The sequence below is a fragment of the Capra hircus genome, chromosome 5, assembly GCF_001704415.2.
Source record: "Capra hircus breed San Clemente chromosome 5, ASM170441v1, whole genome shotgun sequence".
Lineage (NCBI taxonomy): Eukaryota > Metazoa > Chordata > Mammalia > Artiodactyla > Bovidae > Capra > Capra hircus.
The window spans coordinates 9,610,714-9,637,804 of NC_030812.1; the positions used below are offsets into that span (position 1 = coordinate 9,610,714).

A 27,091-nucleotide genomic window follows, 5' to 3' on the forward strand; every position below is an offset into this window, starting at 1 on the left:
GGGCTTTTCTCAGGGTATTTTTCTATACCTGATTGGCTCTGCTCCCTCAAAGTGACTTTTCTAGTTCATATTTATCTGTTCTGTTCTTACACATCCTATGATATTTGATAGTCCTCATGTCAAAAGTAAGCAACCCATTACATTCTGATTATTTTATATGTGCTCAGTTAGATCATGTATCATTTTATGTCAGAGTTCTGTGTTATACTTCTTTTGGGTTCCTCACTAGACCTAGCACAATTATGGTTGTATTATAAGAGCTAAAAAATTACTTGCTCTGTTTTTAACCATTTTTTTAAGAGGGTAGAATTCAAAAAGTTACACTTAATTGGTAATCTTATATTTGTTATAAATGCATACACATGCCTTCAACATGAAGTATATGGAGCAGTGTTCTTAAACTTTATTATATATGCATATAACTTTGAAATCTTGGTAAAATCTAGCTTCTGATTTTATGTGTTTGGAGCAGTATCTTGGAGTCTGTCTGCAATTTTAAATAAACTACTCTGATGTTTCATGTCCATTGTCTATTCTTTGAATAGGAAGAATGTAAATCATTTCCTTCTTTAAAACACCAATTGTAACTATTTTTTAAATTCTCCCCTTCTTCTGAATAGTAAACTTTGTCATATCTAGAAAAATCAAAGTATCATAGACAATACTGTATCAAATATGACTATCAATCGTTGACAATAGTGTATCAAACACTGAATATATCATTAAGGTTAATTAATGATGCTTTTTGTGGTTTCATTTTAAGTAACCAAGCAAAAATTCTGCCAAACTTTGTTTTCATTTTATGTATGGAAAGATTATTTAGAAGTATTTACTAGAAGCATTTTAAACCTTGTCTATATATTACCATGTTTGTAAACATTTTCCAGTGTGTGGTCTTTGCTCATACATTATCATTTCATTCATTTAATACACAATTTTCAGGGCCTATTAAATGTAAACTGTGTTAGCAAAGACGTTCCTTCTCTGTATATTAGGATAGATTTCTCCAAGAAAATTCTGAAGTTTTGAAAACAGGGATCATACTCTATATTTCTTTTTTCCTTCCTCTCCATCATTTTGCAAAATGCTGGGCATTTAGCAAACTCTTAATAACTACTTATTTGATCTGCTTGACTCTTCCTTAACTCCTCATCTGCTTTGCAGTAGAGAAATCATAGTATTTTCCATTGTATTTTCAAATAATGATTTTTCTTAGTTGAAGTATAATTAATTTACAACATTATGTTAGTTTCAAGTATACAGAAAAGTGATTGTGCAGACAGTAGCATATTTGTCTCAACTCTGATTCCTGACAAAATGAAATTATCTTCTTATTTCTGATGCTGAATGATGATAACAGTCATTTTTATTGGTACTGAATATAAGAGTGCCATTTTATTTGGCAGGCGAGAGCCATTGAAGTTTGATTTTCAGGCTTTGTAAACCTCATTTCCTCTCATCACTTTAATTTGCTGCTATATTCTTCTGTAAAAATACATACATCATATTCAGTCTCAAGTTTTAATGAGATATGCCTACCTGTAAGTGAGAAGGCATGTTGCAGGAAGTATTAGTCCAACATTTGTATAAAATGTTAAATGTCTGGGTTAAGATCTATCATTAGGGTTCATGTGGCAAAAATTAGGTATAAAGAGTATGAAAAATCTAAAGTTTTAAGTTTTAGAATTGTATATGTTTTTTTCTTTGCCAAAGCAGAATTATTCTTTTTTATTTAATAATGTTCCTTAAAAAAGAAAATGTGCTTACAAAAAATAATCTTTGAAAATTAAGAAAAGAAAACTTATGTTAGTAATTAATTAGAATTATACCAGTGAATTACTGATTGTATTATAATGAGCATATTTATTGAAATTAATAAACCAGAACCAGGACCCCAGAATGGATGGGTTAGTTTGACCAACATATTTTTGACAATCCAAGAAATATTTTATTTGACTATGGAGTAGATAATTATTTCATACCAAAGACAAATTAGTGATTAACAAATGCAACCTAATAGTCATGGTTTTGAAATATTATCATGTCAGATAGTAAATTTTTCAATGCTTGGAGATTTTCTACTGCAATAGTTTTATAATTATTTTTTCTTATTCCATCTGCTTCGCTTTTTCGTGGCAAGGTTTTTTTTTTGTTTGAGAATCAGCATTTCCTTTGAGAAGGATAGAATGACTGCCAGCACCATTCACTGACTTGCTGCTTTTTCAGAGGCAGGATTCACTTCTGTGGATAGCATATTTAATTCCTCCTTCTTTGTCAGGCAGCTCTCTTTCCTCTCTGTCTTGATTACAAATTCTAGGCTTTATCTTTGTCATTTGTAAAGCATTTTTACTTGGTAAAACTTATCATTTACTTTTGTGGGCCCTGTGAAGGATATAGTAATCTAATTCATAAAAATTTCATTTTTATTTGCCAGTTGGACTTTTAAAAATTAATACTTACTCAACTTTATCTTGAAGTATAATGTTACTTGACTCTGACATTCAAAGAAATAGTAAACCTGTCTTTTAATCTCTGGATTTTGGAGTCTTAGGAAACAGTTCCAAGCGAATACTTACCCTATCTTTGTTTATGTTTATCAAACTTAAAAAATTCAAGTTCTCTTCTATTTAATTCATTTTGAGGCTGTTTATGTTATACTGTACTATACTGTAAATAGCGCTTGGAATATAGCCCATTATTTTTTACGTATATTGCAGCAAACCTATGACAAAGTCATCACTGTATTTCCTGAGGTAAGAGTTTTTTAAGAGAAAAGAGAGCTGAGAAAGCAAACAGCAACTTGACCTGTGCTATAAGCTCAGAGAAAGAGAACATTGGGTGTTTTCAGCAAAAGTGAGAAATTTAATATTCCAGCTCCCAGATTTCAGAGTCAAACTTTGCTTCCATTATCTATGACAAGCCCCAGTCCCTGCTAGTTTTCTTCCTGTAAGTTGTTCTAGATTTGATTTTTCAGCATTCTGTTCAGTTGATACCACAAACGTTTGGTGCTCTCCTTGTCTCTGAAAACCCTTCTAATACTGCTCTCAAATGTTTATACCTTGCATCATTTTTCATATCATTATTTTTCTGTGTGATTTCTGTGTGTCAGGACCTATGCTGAAAAGTGAAGGGAAAGGATGTGCAACATAGATATGAGTCTTGCCTCCTTCACAATTTAGACTGGTGTGAGAGAGTCTAGATCACCAAATCACAAGATTCATATAAAACTGCAACTGTAAAAGTTAATGATGACATTGGCAAAATTCAGTTGAAACTTTTTAATGCTTATCTTCCTTCTTGGAAGTAGTTCTTGCTTGGTATTCTCTGAGGTATTTCTGCTGCCTCTGCTGGTCTTTGTGTCTGACCCCTCCTCAGTCTCTTCCGGTGGGCTCTTTCTTAAAACACTAGATCTCCCAAGTTCCATATTTTCATGTCTGTCCCCTCTATAAGATTCTTAGTTGCCTGTAATCTCATAATATCTCGAAGGGTAGACCTGTATGTATTTGTATATGTGTCTGTGTATTTATCTATTCATCATCCATCTGTCTGTCTATCTAGGGAAATGAAAACAGAGAGGAAAAGAAGTCAGAGGAAATCATTACACTCTATTTAAGCAAATATAAAGATCTAAATGCAGCTTTCTCTGTCAAAGAAGAGTAAAATGAAAATTAATGGCACAGTAATTATAAAACAGTGTGGCACTTCAAAAGAGAGAGAAAAAGAAGTAGCATGTAAACATTATATGAAAATTTCACTGTGAAAAAAATTTATTCCCCATAAAATAAAAATATTTTCTACCTTCTAGAGGTTATGAAAGAGATGATGGAATTAACTAGTAAAATTTTAAATGTATATTCAGGGGCTATAAGTAAGTGAAAAAAAATGATAAAAGTAAAGAACAAATTAAAGACCAAAACACATTGTAGAGTTGAGATGTAAGCATTTCTTTTAAAAAATAAGCATATGATCTTTTGCTTCCTGTCCCTTCCTTTTGGGTCAAATGTGAGAGATGATCTAATTGGCTAGAGTTGTCTTTGTATGTGTGTGTGTGTGTGAGAGAGCAATACAGTCCCTTGGCCCATCAAAGAAAGTGCTGCTTTGAGGCCATTCAGCTGTGGAACATAAAGCATGGCTGTTGGAGGCTGCTGTACCAGCAGCCTTTCTGTGGTATAGTTACCCTTCAAAGGGGCCAGGACTATGACAAGTCTTAAACTGACATGTCAAGTAAAATAATATATTACCTTGAGAGGTACTGATGTTTTATAGTTCAGAATCACTTGGAAGAATATTCTCTATCAGTATTTTCAGCACCTAAACATAGAAGTTTTGAGAAATCCATGTGGCACATGGCTCTTGACCTTTTTACTCTAGTTTTGTAATCATTTCTTACTGTGTTGCTTAGCAACTCTGTAGCACTGTCTTCAAGTCTAATATTAGCTTGAAATATATTAGAAATGGAAATTGGAGAAACATGGCTCATAGGGATTGATATTGTTTCAAGTTACTGTCAGCATAACATGATATTACCAGGCAGACCATATAATATAGACTACTTCTTAGCATTTCTGAGTTAATATACAGACTAAAGCTAATACTGAGGCCCTTTAATTAATAGTAATAGAAATGTAATGGCAATAGAAATCCTTGCAGCCAACTTTTCAGATCCTTAATCTAATAACCCTTGATGACAAAGATCCTTATAGTCAAAGCTTGGTTTTTCCAGTAGTCATGTATGGATGTGAGAGTTGGAGCATAAAGAAGGCTGAGAGCCAGCGAATTGATGCTTTCGAACTGTGGTGCTGGAGAAGACTCTTGAGAGTCCCTTGGACTGCAAGGAGATGAAACCAGTCAATCCTAAAGGAAATCAATCCTGAATATTCACTGGAAGGACTGATGCTGAAGCTGAAACTCCAATACTTTGGCCACTGGATGGGAAGAACTGACTTATTGCAAAAGACCCTGATGCTGGGAAAGATTGAACGCAGGAGGAGAAGGGGATGGCAGTGGATGAGATGATTGGATGCCATCACTGATTCAATGGACATGAGTGTGAGCAAACTCTGGGAGATAGTGAAAGATAGGGAAGCCTGGTGTGCTGCAGTCCATAGGGTCACAAAGGGTCAGACATGACTGACTGACTGAATAACAACAGAGAGGAAGAGCCAAACAAAACCCTCAATTATATATATATTTTTTCTTTGAAAATCATTCATAAGGGCAGAAAAGTATGGCATTATTTTTTTTGAGTAATACAATGTCATAATCATCTTAATGACCCTTATTATTCTCCTTTTCAAAATTTAGGCAATACTTTCAAAAAGAATTGTTAAAAAGAAGAAAAAGTTCTCAGTTCCTATGAAGTAAGGAAAACTGGGTCACAAAGGGACACATTCATTACTCTGTCAACAGCATTCATTGTAAACCTGTCTTCTGGGCAACATGCTGTAGTAATTACTAATAAGACAGAATTTGGCCAAACCAAGAAATACGTTGTGCTAGTATTCATATTGTTGGTGATATAAAAAAACTAAGTATGGAGAATTTATATCAAGACCTATATGATTTGCAGACATTTGAAAGAATTGTCACTTTCCTTTCTGTGATATCCCACCTTCCACAAGTTAGTGGAAGGACTCAGAGCGATGGGGCTTTAACATTCATAGCAATAAGGACCACTTCAAAGACGTAATGAAAACCATGGCCTTTCTTCCTAAAAAATTACACATACTCAAAACAATCTTTTACAATGAACTTCCAGGATCTATAGAACTATTGAAACCAATTCATGAAAATGGGATACAAAATCAGAAACCGTGTTTCCAGAGAGTGAGTTCTTGGTGGATTGGAGAGGGGAGTAACTGAAGGCAGGTGAGGGGGAGGAGATGGAGAGCAGGTTAGATTTAGAGTGTGAGAGATTACATAACATTCTCTGAAACTAAACATTCCCTATAACCTACAATTGAATTTTCTCCTCAACCATTTCTAAACTCTTCCTAATTTCTCTAGAAGTGGCATTAAGAAAAAACAGTGTTTTGAACTCTGTTCTTATTTAGCTAAGTGACTTTGGACATTCATTTAATCCTTAACTTCTGTTTCTTTATCTATAAAATGGAGATAATACATAATTCAAGAATTGCGATAAGACTTAAATGAGATCATGCATGTAAAGTTCAAAGTAAGCCCTCATATTATATGCATTATTTTATTTACTAACACAATATGAAAGTTTTATATTTATTTTGATTTTATCTTCAGGCAAATAATTGTTTAGCCAGAGAACTCCTTGAAATACAACAAAAGATATTGTCTAAATGAAAGACATCTCTCTTAAAATTTTCTTAAGTGACACATCTTATTGGATATTTGATGGAAAGAAACTGGTTGATAAATTTGAGCTGTAATGATAAATGAAAAGTATGAAAAGGCAAAAAGATATGACACTGAAAGATGAACTCCCCAGGTCAATAGGTGCCCTGTATGCTACTGGAGAAGAGAGAAGAAATAGCTCTGGAAGGAATGAAATGGTTAAGCCAAAGTAGAAACAACGCCCAGTTGTGGATGTGTCTGATGGTGAAAGTTAAGTCCAGTGCTGTAAAGAACAATCTTGCATAGGAACCTGGAATGTTAGGTCCATGAATCAAGATAAATTGGATGTGGTTGAACAGGAGATGGCAAGAGTGAACATCGACATTTTAGGGATCAGTGAACTAAAATGGACTGGAATGGGCAAATTTAACTCAGATGACCATTGTATCTACTACTGTGGGCAAGAATCCCTTAGAAGAAATGGAGTAGCCCTCATAGTCAATAAACAGTCCGAAATGCAGAACATGTGTGCAATCTCAAAAATGACAGAATGATCTCTGTTCGTTTCCAAGGCAAACCATTCAATATCATAGTAATCCAAGTCTATGTGCCAACCAGTAATGCTAAAAAAACTGAAGTTAATAAGTTCTATGAAGACCTACAAGATCTTCTAGATCTAACACCCAAAAAAGATGTCCTTTTCATTATAGGGGACTGGAATGCAAAAATAGGAAGTCAAGAGGTATTTGGAGTAACAAGCAAGTTTGGTCTTGGAGTACAAAATGAAGCAGGGCAAAGGCTAACAGAGTTTTGTCAAAGAACACACTGGTCATAGCAAACAACGATTCCAACAACACAAGAGATGACTCTACACATGGACATCACTGGATGGTCAATACCAAAATCAAATTGGTTTATAGTCTTTGTAGCCAAAGACGGAGAAGTTCTATACAGTCAGCAAAAACAAGACCAGGAGCTGACTGTGGCTCAGATCGTGAACTCCTTATTGCAAAATTCAGACTTAAATTGAAGAAAGTAGGGAAAACCACTAGGCCATTCAGGTACTACCTAATTCAAATCCATTATGATTATACAGTGAAACTGACTAATAGATTCAAAGGATTAGATCTGATAGACAGAGTGCCTGAAGAACTATGGACGGAGGTTCACAACATTGTACAGAAGGCAGTGATCAAAACCATCACCAAGAAAAGTAAATGTGAAAAAGCAAAATGCCTGTCTGAGGAGGCTTTACAAATAGCTGAGTAAGGAAGAAATGAAAAAGAGAAAAGGAAAGATATACCCATCTGAATGCAGAGTTCCAACAAATAGCAAGGAGGGATAAGAAAGCCTTGCTAAGTGAACAATGCAAAGAAATAGAGGAAAACAATAGAATTGGAAAGACTAGAGATCTCTTCAGGAAAACTAGAGATACAAAGGGAACATTTCATGCAAGTTCAGTTCAGTTCAGTCGCTCAGTCGTGTCCGACTCTTTGCGACCCCATGAATCGCAGCATGCCAGGCCTCCCTGTTCATCACCAACTCCCGGAGTTCACCCAGATTCACGTCCATCGAGTCAGTGATGCCATCCAGCCATCTCATCCTCTGTCGTCCCCTTCTCCTCCTGCCCCCAATCCCTCCCAGCATCAAAGTCTTTTCCAATGAGTCAACGCTTCGCATGAGGTGGCCAAAGTAAAAGATGGGCACAATAAAGGACAGAAATAGTATGGAACTAACAGAAGCAGAAGATATTAAGAAAAGGTGGCAAGAACACACAGAAGAACTATACAAACAAAGATCTTAATGACCCAGATAACCACGATGGTGTGATCACTCACTTAGAGCCAGACATCCTGGAATGCGAAGTCAAGTGGGCCTTAGGAAGCTTCACTACAAACAAAGCTAGTGGAGGTGATGGAATTCCAGCTGAGCTGTTTCAAATCCTGAAAGACGATGCTGTGAAAGTGCTGCACTCAATATGTCAGCAAATTTGGAAAACTCAGGAGTGGCTACATGATTAGGAAAGATCAGTTTTCATTCCAGTTCTAAAGAAAGGCAATGCCAAAGAATGTTCAGACAATGGCACAATTTTCTTGGACTCCAAAATCACTGCAGATGGTGACTGCAACCATAAAATTAAAAGACGCCTGCTCATTGGAAGAAAAGGTATGTCAAACCTAGACAGCATATTAAAAAGCAGAGACATTACTTTGTCAGCAAAGGTCCATATAGTCAAATATATGGTTTTTCCAATAGCCATTTTATGGATATGAGAGTTGGACCATAAAGAAGGCTGAGTGCTGAAGAATTGATGGTTTCAAACTGTGGTGCTGGAGTCAACTCTTGAGAGTCTCTTGGGCTGCAAGGAGATCAAATCAGTCAACCCTAAAGTAATACAATCCTGAAGATTCGTTGGAAAGACTGATGCTGAAGCTGAAGCTCCAATACTTTGGCCACATGATGTGAAGAGCTGACTCATTAGAAAAGACCCTGATGCTGGGAAATATTGAAGGCAGGAGGAGAAGGGGACAGCAGAGGATGAGATGGTTGGATGGCATTGCCAACTCAATGGACATGAGTTTGATCAAGCTCCAGGAGATGGTGAAGGGTAGGGAAGCCTGACATGCTGCAGTTCATGGGGTTGCAAAGGGTTGGACATGACTAAGCAACTGAACAAGCACAACAAACAATAAAATGGAAAGAAAGCTTTCTTGGAACAACATTTTAAGCAGAGATATTATAGATAAAAGTTTAAAGATTGAGCTAACTTGCTATATTTGTATTAAATTCTTTACATTATGAGATCAAAATGATTTTTATTTTAGATGTAAATTGTATTTCATTTTCAATACAATTCATTATAAATCTCAGAATTCTTTAAGATTTAATGAAAAAATAGGTAAAAATTATGTATAATATAGATTTATATTAATATAATATTTTTGACATTTCAGAGTACAGATGATTCAGATATATCTGTCATTGCCCAGAACAAGAAATGCTTTGACAACGATATTGTTTGTTCTAAAAGTGTTTTGATCGCAGTTGGGGCCACTGAAATTTACCTGAATGATTCTCCTTATAAACAGGTTAGTGAATTATTTTTTGTAAAATCATTTTAACTTGTCCTGAGTATACGGAAAAGAAAATAGAAGCAGTTTGAGGTACTTTTCTTTACAAGTGGTTACTAGATTTTAATTTTTTTCTCTGTCATTTTATGTGGCTTCAGTAAATCAGACTCGATTTGTCTCTCTTGTTTACACTCCACATCCCCATTTGCCAGTTCTTTCCTTGGCATCAGTTACCTGGAGTATTTCAACACTACCCAAGCTATCCAAGCTAGCCTCCAGCCTTAGTTTTCCCCCTCTGGTCCAGCTCGCCAGACTGCGGCCAGGGTGATTTTTCTAAGATGGATGTCTCGTCTCCTGTCACCCCTGTGCTGTGAAACTTTCAGATGACCTCCCACCGCCCTTACAAGGCCTCCCCAGTCTGGCTATGGCCACCTCTCCTGCCGCGTCTCATCACTTTCTGCTTCGAGCCCGTGTTCTAGAAACTGGAGCTTTTCTCAGTTCTTTAAGCGCTCTGTATTTTTCTCTCACCTCTGACTATTCGTGAATGCCATTGCTCCCACCTGGATCAGCCTTCCCATTTAACCTACTCTTGTGTGACAAGTCTCATCTCCTTCAAGGAGCTCCTCCTCATGTGCTTAAGCTCCCCGTCAGCATGTGCATCACACTTTGGTGAAATTCCGTGTGTGGTGGTCTGTCTTTTCTATTTGTCTATGAGTTCTGTGAGAATTGAGACCACTGTTTTCTTTGTTCACTCCTGTATACTTGGAGCCAGTGCAATTTGAAAGAATGAATAAATTTCATTTACTCATTCATTTATTCCAAATGTTTACTTTATATCAAAATATGTGTTAATTATTGGGGCCACAACAATGAAAAGACACTGTGCTTTGCCTTTAAGGTACTTATATTCAGTTGAGGGATCCATTCAAGTAGATGAGGCTGTGCAGTGGTATGCGATGGTAGGACTGTGCTTAGGAAAGCAGGACCATCCCTAAGAGGAAGACCTAAGCCAACTTGGGATGTTGAGGGTAGTTGTAAGGAGCATAGCCTTTGGAGTCAGTTAGTACTCACTTAGAACCCCTGTTCTGTCACCTGCAAACGCCGTCCCTTTGGGCAACCCCTCCAAGCTGCAGCTTTCACATTTGTAAATGTGGGATGATTGTGAAACCCACTTCTTAAGTTCATATGAGAGTTAAATGAAAGACGTATTTCAGGAAATTCCTCTCCTCCCCTTCATCCTCCTTATTTTTGAAGGCTCAGAAGACATGCTTTGGGGAAAATGATTGGAACTGAGTCTTTAAAGGTTGAGCAGGTGTTAGCCAGATGAGGAGAAAGCATAGAAAGATAGTACAGAGGAACAGTCATGTTGAAAGGAGCAGAGCTGAAAGATAAAATGGCACGTTTGGAGAACTCGAGCAGTTTAGTTTGGTGGAGGTAGATGGGGATGGTGGAGGGAGGGTGAGGCAAAGAGATTCGGGGAGGAGTGTCCACACTGACTTTCACACAGGAAGCTCCGGGACAGGGGCAGTTGATAGGATGGCTGTGTAATATATTTGAACTTACTTTACAAGGAAGACATTTGGGAATTAAGCAACATAATCTGACATATAGCCTTTAAAAGTGGCCTATTTCTGAATTTTTAGATTAGCATTTCTCAGTCTGGTTTGCAAAAAGTTCTTCATTCACATCATCTAGAATAGTAATTATAAGAGCTGGTTCATGAACTCCACCTCAGGTATTAGAATGGCTGAAGCTGATGACAATCAATATTTTAATGGTACCCCAAATTCCTCTGTACACTAAGATTTGAGAATCGGTGCCCTACATCAGAGCTCATGTCCTAGTCAGAAATGTTGAGACCAACCAGGCAGTGATCAAGATTTGAGTAAAACCGAGTTTGTATAAGTCATGTTGATGTCTTTTTGAAATAATTACTGCAGTTTGGGGTAGCCTTCAGCTGGATATTCATTTATCGGTGAAAGTTTTCTCTAAGAAAAAGGATGTGTTTAAAAAAAAAGAAAAGCTGAAAATAGCAAATGCTCTTGTAAAGACTGTTTGACACATTTTTGAAGTGGTAATTGCAGCTCTGTGTGGCTTTCATCTTCCCGTTTTCACCTGAATGGAGCTGTTGATGAATCTCCTTCATATCAGTTGTGAAGTATAAAAGAAGATGAAGAAAAATCATAAAAATACTTTGACCCTAACAAATCCCTGGTTAATATTTTTTCTTGAACGTCAGAAGTGAAAATAAGTACCATTTATTTTATGGCAGATGGATTGCTCACTTAGGGGAAGGAAAAAAACCTGTTCTTTTTTCAATTAACATACAATTTTAATTTTATCAAGTATGTAGGATATAAATATCTTATGAGTTTATTTAAGCTGTATTGTAAATGTTTTAATTCTTTACTTTTATAATTTATTTTTCTAACATCAGTAGAGTTTATTTACCGTGCTGTAATTCACCTCTGAAGTAGAGGTCTCTATTTTGGGCAATGCATAATACTTCATTCTTATAAGAAGAGACATCTTTGCTTCCTAATCTGAAAAGAAAGAAGCATAGTATCTCCTTCTGACCAAAGAGGACTGTTCTCTTGTAGCAAACTGCCCTGTCTAATAAAAATGAAGGATTTAGCTCTACAGGCAAATATAGAGGGTGTGCTTTTACATCAGGATAACTAATACAAAACCAATCTGAAGGAAGTCCAATAATCTTATCCCAAAATTTATTTTATGTTCCAGTGATATGTCAACCAGCCTGAGGGAAGTTTAATAGGAAAATATATGACAAAGTATTTCATGGATTGAAAAGGAGCTATAAGCCACAAACATTTCACTTACTTGCTTTGATTATTGCTGCTCAGGCTGGAAGCTGAGAACTATAAGTAGGCCAGTGCAAGAAGGTATTAAAAATATGTGTTACCCTTGATCTAGAAGGTGAAGATACTGCCATAAACTTGACAAAGTACATCTTTCTAGGAGCTAACATTCACAAAGGGAGGAAGACAGATAATAAAGCCAAAGACAAATCAGATGATGAAAAGGTCCTGAAAAGTGTAATCAAAATGATAAAAATAGCTTCTATGGCAGAGAATGATATGGCTGCCTGGTAGGCGAAAGTTTGTGGACCTAGTGAAATGAAAATGTATACCCCCTTGATAAAAACAGGGACTTTTTTTCCCTTTGTTTTGTAGTCTTTCTTGACCTGCCATAGTGTTTTTTCTTTATTACTAAATGCCTTGCTTACCTGGACACAAGTATACTTCCAGGTTGAATGCAGACCCTTACAGGTACTGAGGGCATTGCCCCATAACTCCAACTTGGTACCTGGAAGCAGAAAGAAATGAGATTACGTAGAGTCCACTAACAAAATATATACTGTCCTATACAATATACTGAGCACTTGCAAGTATGATGTTGGTCTGCTGCTGCTGCTAGGAGACTGAAAACTTCTTGTGAATATGAATTTATTTAATTTACCCTGTGAAAGATTTATAAAAATGTACTCTAGTACAGGGTTTCCCAAATTATGCTTTTGTTATTACTTGGGAGAAAAAATAACCAAAGGATTTCATATCTCCTTCACAATTTAAGTTTTGCTTCTAGTTAAAAATTTGCTTTATTTACTTTGACTTAACCATGTATTTTAAAAATTATTATGTGAGTTAATTTCAGTGTTAGAGTCAGCATAATCTTTTATAGGGTATAGCTCTTACCCATAAAGAACATTGCATAGTCTTACTTCAGTTTGAAGGTACTCTAAATTTTCCCAATGGATTCCATCTCTAGTTTCTCCCTGCTATTATCCCTTCTAGCACACACATTATTTTCTCTTAGTACACAAACATCGTCTGTCACTTTACTATTCAAAATCCTCTGTTGAAGGCATTTTGCACCTGAAATAACAGCCATTGACTGTACTGGGTGACTTGATGGCAAAGGGGCTCAGACTATGCTTGTCATGGAATCCCTGCTGTAGCTCTCTGTGCTTTCTCCAGTTCTGTAAAAATCTTGAATTTCCTGCCCCTCAAGCCTTTATTCCCTTTGCTTGCAGTGGTTTCTTTCCTCATTCTGTTTTCCATCCCTTTTTATTTTCCTATTCATGATCTCTTACAGATCAATAATATATGTCCTACGTCTTGCAAGAAGCCTTCCTAAGTTCCTTTGATGGAAATTCATCTCCTCATCCTCCTTACCAACTCTTTCTCTTTATAGACACACACACACATTTTGTGCTTAAGTTTTTCAATTATGCAAAGTCATACAGTTTTGGTTGTTGTTGTCTCTGAGTCCTGTCTGACTCTCTGTGGCCCCATGGACTGCAGCACACTAGGCTTTCCTGTTCTTCACTGTCTTCTGGAGTTTGCTCAGATTCATGTCCATTGACATTTTTGGTACTCAATCATATTTATTAACCATCAAAATAGAATTGCTGGGTTAGCAGGTATATCTGTTGCAGGAAGGGGGACCCCTTCCAGGGCCCGAAACTGGGCTCTTGTCTAACACTCGGAAATGAATTGTCTGAGGAGACACATGTGCTGACAAAGCAAGAGGCTTTATTGGGACAGGGCCCCCGGGTGGAGAGCAGCAGGGTAAGGGAACCCAGGAGAACTGCTCTACCATGTGGCTTGAGATCTCTGGTTTTATGGCGATGGGATTAGTTTCCAGGTTGTCCTTAGCTAATCATTCTGACTCAGAGTCCTTCCTGGTGGTGCATGCCTTGTTCAGCCAAGATGGATGCCAGAGAGGAGGATTCTGGGAGGAGGTCGGACATGCGGTGTCTCCTTTTGACCTTTCCTGAACTCTTCCCGGTTGGTGGAGGCTTATTAGTTCCATGTTCCTTACCAGAACCTCCTGTCATAAAACAACTCATGCAAATGGTTACTATGGTGCCCGGCCAGGGTGGGCGGTTTCAGTCAGTGCGCTTCCCCTAACATATCCACCTAATGTACTGTATCCCCATGCCATGACTGCTCTTCTGTATAACTGAAATACCTTTTTCTCTTTGCCCATTTATCTATCTGGAGCCTGTCTACCAGTTTGTGTCTTGTTATCACTTTTATGTTTTTCCTATTTTATTCACTTGTTTTGTCTTTCATTATAAAATTAAGGAAAGATAGGGCTTTCATTATAAAATTAAGGAAAGATAGGGCTAAGCAAAAATACTAGTACATAGATACTTATTGACGGATATTAATTTAATTAATGTTTGCATTTTGGTGAGAAAATAAGAAATTCATTTTTTTCTTTATTATGTTTTTTCCCTTTATTTGAAGAAACGATCAGGTTTTTTTCTGGAAAATAAACCAACATATCAGCTGTGGAAGGCAGGGTACTACATGGTAGTATACTTTCCAGAGAAAGACATCACTATTCTTTGGGATAAGAAGACAACCATCCATATCAAAGTTGGACCACAGTGGAAGGTAAGTCAACTTACTTGGTAGGTCAATCTAAATGAGATACAAGAGATGAAATTACATTTGACTTTTTAATGTTTTATGGAAATAAAACGATTGAGGTTTTATTTTGAGAGATGTTATATTTTTAGAATAACTAACTCAGATCCCAGGGAAGAGTAACTTTACCAAGTGTTGCATACCATTCTTTTTAACTTCAACTTTACAGTATCCAGTTTTCCAAAGTTTCTTAGTTTAGCTTCTTTTATTCCTACTCCCTACAGCATGATTATATGATATTATTTGTAATACAGTTTGATTTATTACAATTTGTGTTCCATCTTTTCTGCCATTTTCTGGATATTTTTAAGCTTACATACAGTAAAATTCTTTAACAATGTAAAATAATATATCTTATGATCTGCAGTTGTATGAATTTCAACAAATGCCTGGAGTTGTGTATCTACCACCACAGTTCTAGAAAGAACAGATCTGTCAGCTTCCAAATTTCTTCTGTGTTGCCCTTTTATTGTCAATGGCTACTTCTTACCCTTCACCCTAGGCAACCACTGTATAGTTTTGCCTTTTCTGGATACAGTATAAATGAAATCATGCAATATATAGTCCTTTGGGTCTGGCTTCTTAGGCTTGATGAAACACATTCAAGATTCATTCATATTTTTGAATGAATTAATTGTTTGTCCCTGTTTACTGCTGGGTGATACTCTTGTTGTATGGATGTACTAGTTTGTTTTATCCATTAATGGTTGAATATTCAGTCTGGATCATTTACAGTTCTTTTCAATTTATATTTTACATTGTTTTGATGATTGCTTATTATTAAATGTTGTACCAAATATTATTAGATATTTTTATTATTTTAGATGTTTAAAATTTTAGTCCTTAAATGTTGAAATGAATATAGAATATTTCATGGTAATTTTCTTTTACTTTAGAACAAATTATCCGGATTATGTGGAAACTTTGACAAATGTACTTCAAATGACATGACTACATCCAATAACTTGGAAGTGAGAAATGCCCAGGTATTTGGAGATAGTTGGGCATTAGGACAGGTAAGTGGAATATATATATTTTAGAGCAAAACAAATATTTTCTGGTGTACTTACCCATGAAAACATTTTATTCTTACAGGAAAACTTATTTAGGTAATACTATTTTATGTAATATTTGTTAATAATTTATAGTTGACAAAGTCAAACTGCTTTTACATTTAATTTCTCATGCAATCCTTGTGACAATCTGTTAATATAAAGGGTATTGACTCCATGTTACAGATGAAGAAATTGAGGCTTGGGAAGGTTAAATTACTTGCCTACTATTGTGTATCCAGAAAGTCACAGAGATGATGTTCAAATTCTCATCCTCTAATTTCATGCTTTTCCTAACGCTCTTTCAATGTATTTGTATTTCTAGTGATGTATCTTTTGTCAACTCAAGGAAATGAATAAATGAAGAAAGAATTTCTTACCATTTGTTCTCCAGACATGGCTGTGTGTGGGGTGGGGTAAAGAGTGAATTCATAGCCCACTACCTTAGGGAGCAGCTAGGATGAATTAAGTCAGGCATATTTCTTTTTTGAAGGATTTTTTGAGACATTATATGCCTTCAGGAGAGGGATGTGTGTGAAGGAATTCCCAAAGTTACTGACACAGAGCTTATGTTTTTGTATACCAGTTCTCAAAGAAATAGGTTTCTATGGGATACAATCTGAGAAACGCTGAACCAAGAAAACAGTCAAAATGGGAATTTGTTCTACTCTTTTCTTCTTCTTTTCTAAACCTAGTTTTCTAACTAAATTAGAGTCTGCAACTACAGTTTCCTGGTTGGTTACTATTTGATTAGTTGTTTTACTATTTTGCCTAGTTTACTAATATATCTAAATCTCTTTAAAAAATTAAAAGGGGATTGAGGTTAAACATTCACCCAATTTAGTAAAATTTAAGCAGTATATTTCATTGTGGTCCACATTAAAAATTATAAAGATTTTATTCTTTGATATAAAATGAATTAAGGAATACTTAATTTATAATCATACTTAAATATTTAGACCAAAGAATTTTAAACTCATTTGTACCTAATGGACAAAGCTGAAAATTAAAAAAAAAAATTTCATTCAGTAAGTTCTGCTTAGCACTTAATGTTTTCCAAGAGATATGAACACATAATATGATTAAAACAGCCGCTGACCTTGGGAATTTAGTTTAGCAGATGAGGTAGAAAAGTTAACAATGGCACTATGAGACAGGTGCTTTGATATAGGTGTATACAACACGGAGTTTGTGGTCAAAGCAAGATGCCATTGAGCTGATTCTCCCAAGACTCACAGGCACTATAAAACTGAAGGTGATGGGAAAGGGGGTAGCAGCAAAGGAAGGAGCAGCCCTTTAGGAGGCATCAGGAAGACTAGAGTGATATGGTGCCTCTGTGCTAAGTTGCTTCTGTTGTGTCCAGCTCTTTGTAAGCCCATGGACTATAGTCCATCAGGCTCCTCTCTCCATGGGATTTTCCAGGCGAGAATATAGGAGTGAGCTCTCATGCCCTCCTGCATGGGATTTTCCCAAGCCAGGGACTGAACCCATGTCTCACGTTTCCTACATTGGCAGGCAGGTTCTCTACCACTAGCACCACGTGGGGAGAGGGCAATGGCAACCCACTGCAGTACTCGCCTGAAGAATCCCAGGGATGGAGGAGCCTGGTGGGCTGCCGTCATTGGGGTCGCACAGAGTCGGACACGACTGATGCGACTTAGCAGCAGCAGCGTCCCCTGGGAAGCCTGAGCATAGTGATTGTTTTTGCTCAATCATGTCTGACTATTTGTGACCCCGTGGACTGCAGCATGCCAGGCTTCCCTGTCCTTTACCATCTCCTGGAGCTTGCTCAAACTCACGTCCATTGAGACGGTTATGCCATCTAACTATTTTGTCCTCTGTCGTCCCCTTCTCCTTCTGCTTTCAGTCTTTCCCAGATCAGGGTCTTTTCTAAAGAGTCAGTTCTTCACATCAGGTGACCAAAGTAGCTTCAGCTTCAGCATCAGTCCTTCCAGTGAATATTCAGGACTGATCTCCTTTAGGATGGACTGGTTTGATCTCCTTGCAGTCCAGGGGACTCTCAAGAGCCTTCTCCAACACCCACAGTTCAAAAGCATCAATTCTTCGGCACTCAGCCTTCTTAATGGTCTAGCTCTCACAGCCATACATGACTACTGGAAAAGCCATAGCTTTGACTAGACAGACATTTTTGTTGGCAAAGTAATGTCTGTACTTTGCTGTCTAGGTTTGTCATAGCTTTTCTTCCAAGGAGCAAGTGTCTTAATTCCATGGCTGCAGTCACCATCTGCAGTGATTTTGGAGCCCAAGAAAATAAAATCTGTCACTGTTTCCATTGTTTCCCCATCTATATGCCATGAAGTGATGGGACTGGATGCCATGATCTTCGTTTTTTGAATGTTGAGTTTTAAGCCAGCTTTTTCATGCTCCTCTTTCACCATTGTCAAGAGGCTGTTTAGTTCCTCTTTGCTTTCTTCCATAAGGATGGTATCATCTGCATATCTGAAGTTATTGATATTTCTCCCCATAATCTTGATTCCAGCTTGTGAGTCATCCAGCCTGGCATTTCATATGCCAGGACTCTGAATAGAAGTTAAATAAACAGGGTGACAACATATAGTCTGGACATACTCCTTTCCCAATTTTGAACCAGTCCATTGTTCCATGTCTGGTTCTAACTGTTTCTTCTTGTTCTGTATACTGATTTCACAGGAGGCAGGTAAGGTGGTCTGGTATCCCCTTCTCTTTAAGAGTTTTCCAGTTTGTTGTGATCCACACAGTCAAAGGCTTTAGGGTAGTCAATGAAGCAGAAGTAGATGTTTTTCTGGAACTCTCTTGCTTTCTCTATGAGCCAACAGACATTGGCAATTTGATCTCTCATTCCTCTGCCTTTTCTAAATCCAGTTTGAACATCTGGAAGTTCTTGGTTCATGTACTGTTGAAGCCTAACTTGGAGAATTTTGAGCATTACTTGCTAGCATATATAGTGAGTAAAACTGTGTGGTAGTTTGAGCTTTCTTTGGCATTGCTCTTCTTTGGGACTGGAATGAAAACTGACCTTTTCCAGTCCTGTGGCCACTGCTGAGTTTTACAAATTTGCTGGCATATTGAGTGCAGCACTTTCACAGCATCATCTTTTAGGATTTGAAATAGCTCAGCTGGAATTCCATCTCCTCCACTAGCTTTGTTCGTAGTGATGCTTTCTAAGGCCCACTTGACTTTACATTCCAGGATGTCTGTCTCTAGGTGAGTGGTCACATCAGTGTGGTTATCTGGGTCATGAAGATCATTTTTGTACAGTTCTTCTGTGTATTCTTGCCACCTCTTAATACCTTCTGCTTCTGTTAGGTTCATACTGTTTCTGTTCTTTATTGTGCCCAACTTTGCATGAAATGTTTCCTTGGTATCTCTAATTTTCTTGAAGAGATCTCTAGTCTTTCCCATTCTATTGTTTCCTCTATTTCTTTTCATGGATCACTTAGGAAGGCTTTCTTATCTCTCCTTGCTATTCTTTGGAACTCTGCAATCAGATGGGTGTGTCTTTCCTTTTCTCCTTTGCCTTTAGCTTCTCTTCTCTCCTCTGCTAGCTATAAGGCTTTCTCAGACAAACATTTTCCCCTTTGAATTTCTTTTTCTTGGGGATGGTTTTGATCACCACCTCCTATATAGTGTTACAAACCTCTGTCCACAGTTTTTCAGGCACTCTGTCTATCAGGTCTAATCCCCTGAATCTATTTGTCACTTCCACTGTATAATCATAAGGGGTTTGATTTAGGTCATACCTGAATGGCCTAGTGGTTTTCCCTACTTTCTTCAATTTTAGTCTGAATTTGGCAATAAGGAGTTCATAAGTTATGATCAACCTAGATAGCATATTCAAAAGCAGAGACATTACTTTGCCGACTAAGGTCCTTCTAGTCAAGGCTATGGTTTTTCTAGTGGTCATGTATGGATGTGAGAGTTGGACAGTGAAGAAGGCTGAGCGCCAAAGAATTGATGCTTTTGAACTGTGGTGTTGCAGAAGACTCTTGAGAGTCTCTTGGACTGCAAGGAGATCCAACCAGTCCATTCTGAAGAAGATCAGCCCTGGGATTTCTTTGGAAGAAATGATGCTAAAGCTGAAACTCCAGTACTTTGGCCACCTCATGCAAAGAGTTGACTCATTGGAAAAGACTCTGATGCTGGGAGGGATTGGGGGCAGGAGGAGAAGGGGACGACAGAGGATGAGATGGCTGGATGGCATCACTGACTCGATGGATGTGAGTCTGAGTGAATTCCGGGAGTTGGTGATGGACAGGGAGGCCTGGCGTGCTGCGATTCATGGGGTCGCAAAGAGTCGGACACGACTGAGCGACTGAACTGAACTGAACTGAACCTGAGTATGGTACCTTACAGGAATTTTGTGCAATTCATTATGGCTGTGGTAAATGGTATGAAGTAGAGAATGGCTGGAATGCAAAATACAGGGCTGCATATTTGTGTGCTAGGATCTAGACTCGAAGGCTCTTAACTAGCTAGGTGCTTATAATCCAACTAAGAAGTGTTACATTTTGAAGATTTAGAAAACTGTCCAAATTTGAGAGACACCTGAAACTGGGCTCCAGACTCTGTTGAAAGGATTTCAAAATGAAAGATTGATTTGGAGAATTCAAGAAAGTCTCCTGTCTTCCTGGATTAATGGTTAGACACTGGTGCTTTTCCACAAGACAGGGCAAAGAGGAAAGTTGGTGATAGGGGATAGTGGGGACAAGACAGTGGTGTAAAGAAAAGTACAGGTCAGGATATGTTGAGAGAGAAGTGACAGAGATTTTATGTGGAAATGAGATTTCAGGAAAGAGATCTGGAATGGAAATATGGAAATGTCCAAGTTTGGAGATTTCAGAAAAGAGACCTGGGATTCAGCAGTTACTATTACATACAGGGGGCTTCCCTTGTGGCTCAGCTGGTAAAGAATCTGCCCACAATGCAGGAGACCTGGGTTTGATCCCTGGGTTGGGAAGATCCCCTGGAGAAGGAAAAGGCTACCCACTCCAGTATTCTGGCCTGGAGAAATCCATGGACTGTATAGTCCATGGAGTCGCAGAGTCTGCTGAAGGCATGAGAAGTGTATAGAATGAAAAAAATAAAGACTTGAAGGTCAAGCCTTGCAGAGAAGGGAAGTGGAATGAGGATGGGGAATAGCAGCGAATGAATCAGGAGGAAACCCACTGGAAAATGTTGCCGCCAGAAACACGTGAGCCGTGTAAGAAGGGTAAAGTACTAAACAGTCAGAGACAGGGAGAGATCAGATGAGACGAAGACTGAAAAATTGTCTTTATATTTAGTAATGAGGAGATCAATGATCACCTTTTCCAGGCCAGTTTGAGGGAGGTGGATTAGGAGAGGCAGAGACCAAATTGCTGAGTATCTGCGAGGCAAAACTGTAGCTGCCTGAGTATATGTGACTCCTCCGAGGATGGCTTGTGATAGAAATGAAAGATGTGAAAATTAAAGGAAAAAGAATAACTTGCTTATGAAAAATTTTTAGTCATGTAACACTAAAGTTGACAGTTTAAAAATTATTTAACTTCACTCTCTAATATTGTCATGGTTTTAATAGTAAATTTAGTGAAACTTTCAAAAATAACATATGCTATTAACATGAGCTGGCTGAGCGCAGGTGCTTTCGGTAAAGTCTGTCTAAAAGACTGAGAATATATTAGATATGATTGTAGTGGTTGAAGTCAGATTAGGTTACTCTGGTTTCAGCTTCAGAAATTTCCTCATTAAAAACTTTCTTTTCTCCCTTAACTTTTTCCACAGTGCGAAACCCCGGTTGAATCATTTAAACCCTGCGAGGCACATCAAAACAAATTTCCTTATGCCAAGAAAGAATGCTCCATTCTGTACAGTGATATTTTTGCTTCTTGTCGCAATGTGGTAAGTGAATACTTTATTAAACTTTCCAACTTAAAAAAGTACTGCAGTGTCTATCAGAGAAGGCAATGGCAACCCACTCCAGTACTCTTGCCTGGAAAATCCCATGGACGGAGGAGCCTGGTAGGCTACAGTCCATGGGGTCGCACAGAGTCGGACACGACTGAGCGACTTCACTTTCACTTTTCACTTTCATGCATTGGAGAAGGAAATGGCAACCCACTCCAGTGTTCTTGCCTGGAGAATCCCAGGGATGGGGGAGGCTGGTGGGCTGCCGTCTATGGGGTCAAACAGAGTCGGACATGACTGAAGTGACTTAGCAGCAGCAGCAGCAGCAGCAGCAGCAGCAGCAGCAGCAGCAGCAGCAGTGTCTATAATATTGAGATTAACTGGACAAATAATTTAGCTGCCCATTGGTTAGGTATGCTACCTAACCCTTATTAGGAAGACTGATTTGGTAATTTGTTTTTCTATAGAACTGGCACATTAGGTAATTTACGTTCTTCCTCATGTCATCTTATTAACAGAGCACATTTGTACATAATATTTGTTAATGGTCTTTTTCAGCTTACAAAACATTTTTATGTCCATTATCAAAGCTATATATGCTTAGTTTTCTTCGGAGAACAGCACCGAATGGCATTCTTCTCCTTAACCCAAAGTATAGTTTAAAATGATTATTAGTGGCACATTTAAAATAGTTTTAGAAGTACATCCCAAGATGGAATGTAATTTATTTAGACATTAACTCTCTAAATGTCTTTTCAACATAACAATTTTAGGTCCCAATAGAAGTGTTAAAAACAGTTTAAGATATTATTAAAAACAGTACATTTGGAAGCAGAACATTCTTTTAATGTCATGCAAATATGCCAGTAATGAAACAATGAGCTTCTACAAAATATGAATCTGTTGTAATGAAGATATTGAAATGGTATTTGTCAGTCCTATTCCCTGTTTTGCTAGTTCTTTGATCTTACATTTGCCTAATAAATTCTTTTCTCATTTGGGCAAATAGAGGTTTGAGACATTTAGAACTCTCTAGGTGGCAGTGTTACGCTGATTACAGCAAATTTTGAAAATCTACCAGTTAGTTTTCTTTTAGAAGGCTGAATTTTAATCAACTGTAGTTAGTACATTTTGAAATTAATTTATCTTTTACTTCATTGCAGATCGATGTCACTTCTTTTGCTAAAAACTGTCATGAAGACACGTGTAACTGTAATCTTGGTGGGGACTGTGAATGTTTATGCACAAGCGTAGCAGCATATGCATACAAGTGTTGTCAGGAAGGGGTTTCTGTTCACTGGAGATCGTCTACTGTTTGTTGTGAGTACCCTAATTAGAGCATCATCATTAGGTGGGACGCTTATGAGGAGAGTCATGTTGTCCTATCTTAGAAATGATACCATGGAACCCGTGGAACTCAAATTTAAGATGAGTAAATTTTATATTCTTTTGACGAGGTACATAAATTGTAATATAGCTAAAGGATTTGTAAAAGAAACTGAAGTAAGTTTTTCTGTTCTGTGTTTGACTTATCACTGTAGCATTTGAACTATAAATTATGTACCATCCTTGGAGAAATTGTTTATAACTCTCTTATGGCTATGAAATTCCACTGTTCTAGTGATAAGAAACATTGCTTTAAAAACATCATTTTGAATTTGTATTCAGATTTGACCTTTTAAACTTTTCATTTACTCCTGTAGATAGTATATCATCTGATAAACAGCTTATGATTTTAACACTTTCAGCGGACTGTAGACTGGCTAATATATTTGCCTACTTGTAAAATAATCTTAGGAAATTTAATAAACTATTACACAGTAGTCTTAAAGAATCCTCTTAGCTCAGAGAAAATTCCCGGATAATGATGTCATTCTGAGTTCTTTCACCTGGTTATTGGTAAATCATATTTTGCGCATATTCAAGATAAGTGGTCAGATTCTTATTGAGTTTAACATTTCTTCTTTTATCCTTTTAGCACGTGATTGTGAATACTACAATGAAGGTATGTGAGAATATCAGGATACTATTTTACTAAATATATCTTTGGATTCACAGTTTTTGAACAACTTTTCTGGGAACAAAATATAAATAGTTCATAATTTGGCATGCAGTTAATCCTTGAACAAGGCGGGGGTTGAGGGCACTAACCCTCTGCAATTGGTCACCTTCATATTTGCAGTTCTATATTCTCAGATTCAACTGACCGTGGATTGTATTATTCTTGCTCAGTTGCTTAAATTGTGTCTAACTCTTTTGTGACCCCCTAGACTGTAGCCCACCAGGCTCCTCTGTCCATGGAATTTCCGAGGCAAGAATGCTGGCGTGGGTTGATATTTCCTTCTCTGGAGGATCTTCCCAACCCAGGAATCAAATCCACGTCTCCTACGTGGAAATTAAAGAAAGAAATAATAATATAGAAATTTATTTAGCCATCATTTTACAGAAAATAATTATTTGTATATTATCAGAATGAGAACTTACTGATTTAGTAATAATGAAAGTATCCTAGTCCCCCAAGCATTCAAATTTGCAACTGTAAGTCTAAGAGGAGTCAGTTCAATTCAGTCACTCAGTCGTGTCTGACTCTTTGTGACCCCATGGACTGTAGCACACCACTCCTGGAGCCTACTCAAACTCATGTCCATCGAATCGGTGATGCCATCCAACCATCTCATCCTTTGTTGTCCTCTTCTCCCGCCTTCAATCTTTCGCAGCATCAGGGCCTTTGAGTCAATGAGTCTAAGAGGAGGTGCTGCCTAAAACCAAGACACAGATGTAAGAGGCGGAGAATTATATCCTCTTTGAAAATGCCAGACGTTAGCAGAACCGATGCAGCTTTTTTCTAAACCCATTTGATGAGGAAGGCCTAGCCACTGAAACCTAATTCAGGCAAAAAAAAAAGATGATCCAGGGAGGTATCCATTTTATTAGTAACTGGGCAAAAACCCATGATGAATAGGTTAGATTTACAGTTATTGGAGAGCTGACCCATTACAGAAAAAACCCAAACCACCAATCCAAAGTGTTTTTGGTCACTTACTGAGCCAGGGAGAAATCTGTCAACTATAAACGTACAAAGAAAGCCAGAAAATTTTAGTAAAATAGAGATGATAAATTAAAAAGAAAATGGATGTTTTAGTCAGAGGAGCCTGCTGTGCTGTAGTCCATGGGGTCACAAAAAGTCAGACACAACTTAGTGACTGAACAACAACAAATATCTAAAATAACAATAGTTTTTGTTGCATTACTGACATCTTTATCATATAATTTAAGCTTGAAACTATGCCTGAAACGCATAACATTATTATTGTTATCATTATTAACACTTTACAAAGGAAGAAATTGAGCTTAGATGAATGAAATAACTTGGTCCAAGTCATATAGCCAAAATGTGGTAAATGGATTTACGAACAATCTAAGTCCGAAGCAATGAGCTTGATCTCTGTGCTGCACTGTCTGGTAATGGTTAGCACCTCCTAGTCTAGGGATGACCACAGCACATCATTATCATATGCTCTAACACAGCGTACAGACCGTAATATGAGAAAATGTGCCAGTAGCTCCCTCACTTAGGAATTCCTGCCTCATACCGTTCTGCCTTGAAAAATCTCCGTCTGTGCCTCTGCACTTTCTGGTGTTCCTTCTGCAGTCTCTTGGAAACAGAAGCAGAATTTTCTATGAATATTGAATTTCTACCTCTTGCTGCTTCAGACGTACTGCTTTTTGTCAATAAATCTGCTGCGTTTCTTTCTTCTAATGTGTTACAGGATTCTTCAAACCAGTTCTTCTAGTTTCATTTGTTAACACTGTATTGGTAGTATTCAGAGGGTGAGCAAGGGACATTTTGCTTTCATGAGTGACAGAGATTCTGTTTCCTGTGATCAAAGTATTAGGGGATAGTCTCAGACTACCAAGGAAGGGAAGAGATTGTGAAAGTAATGCGATGCCTAAGGTAGATAATGGAAGGGGAATGAAGAGTTGTGGGAGATTGTTGATACTAATAAAAATAAATCATTTAAAATGGTTATCCTTAATTTGTTTCATCTCAATTTCACAACTATTGTAAAATTACCTAGTCTTTGCCCAGTCATAGCTGGTGTTTTCTCTGGACACTATGTTATTAAAATACTTAAATTATTCAAAGCAAATGCAGAGATTAAAGACTGTGATTCTGTAGGAGGAAATGTTTTTAAAAGTAGGAAACTTCGGAGGTCACTGCTGAGATGAGTTTATAACCCTTCCTACAATGACTTTCTATAATATTTTCATGTTCATTTTTATGGAATTTGCTAAAAATATAAAGGTTCTGTTGCTATAAGGAGAAGACTTCAATATTTTGCTAAAAATTGTTACATAAATTTTTAAGTTCAGAGTGATTTTATTAGATCGGATATACTTGTTGCTGCTGCTGCTGCTAAGTCGCTTCAGTCGTGTCTGACTCTGTGTGACCCCATAGACGGCAGCCCACCAGGCTCCCCCATCCCTGGGATTCTCCAGGCAAGAACACTGGAGGGGGTTCAAATATACTTAATACTGTGTAAATAATCAATACAGGAAATGACTGCTTTTAGTATACAGAAATTATAATTCTCCTTCCAGAAGATTAATGATAAAATCAATAACTTTTGCCCTCAATTGCTAGTGAAAATGCTGGAAAACAATTCACATGCAAGATATCCATCAACTGGGAGTCGATTCAGAAGCTTTCAATTTTTATACAAATGGATTTCTCAGATGACAATTGTCTCTTCACATTGCTGTAGGAAGGCACTTGTCTTGTAGGGGAGAGAACATTTTGTTAATGGTCTGTCTCCTTTCTCCTATTCTCCTCTTGAACATCTGTGCCTGAGGGTGCTTGGAGCTCACAAGCTGTATTTGTATATGTCTTTTTCATTTTGAATTGTATTTCATAATTTATACATTTATGTACCCATTTGTACATTATTTACATAGTCACACAAATCTATGTATTTATAAACGTTTATGTATATTGTCTGGGTTACTTCTGTCTTTCCTAGAAAATGGACTTGTAGGTGTTGGAGATGATGATGTAGCTCTCTTTGGGTGTTATGGATATTAGCTCCCAGAGAAACTGTGCAGGGTATACGTTTGTAACAGCTCATAAAGACTTCACGGCATCTGATCAGTTCCATCTTGGTGTGGGAGCAAAGATTTTCAAATCCATGTGTACTCAAGGTGTCTGAAAGTGAAAGTCACTCAGTAGTGTCTGACTGTTGCGACCCCATGGACTGTAGCCTGTCAAGCTCCTCTGTCCATTGAATTCTCCAGGCAAGCATACTGAAGTGGGTAGCTGTTT

The 27,091-nt window shown here is 37.5% G+C and overlaps 1 protein-coding gene across 1 annotated transcript in view; it reads left to right on the plus strand.

The window, feature by feature from the left end:
- OTOGL (otogelin like) overlaps positions 1-27,091 on the plus strand; it is a 180,171-nt gene that overhangs the window by 79,835 nt on the left and 73,245 nt on the right. Inside the window, exons 26-31 of the mRNA XM_018049083.1 lie at positions 9,261-9,395; positions 14,654-14,803; positions 15,733-15,852; positions 21,649-21,765; positions 22,935-23,091; positions 23,750-23,776. Coding sequence (XP_017904572.1) covers positions 9,261-9,395; positions 14,654-14,803; positions 15,733-15,852; positions 21,649-21,765; positions 22,935-23,091; positions 23,750-23,776 — 706 coding nt within the window. The remainder of the gene's footprint in view (positions 1-9,260; positions 9,396-14,653; positions 14,804-15,732; positions 15,853-21,648; positions 21,766-22,934; positions 23,092-23,749; positions 23,777-27,091) is intronic.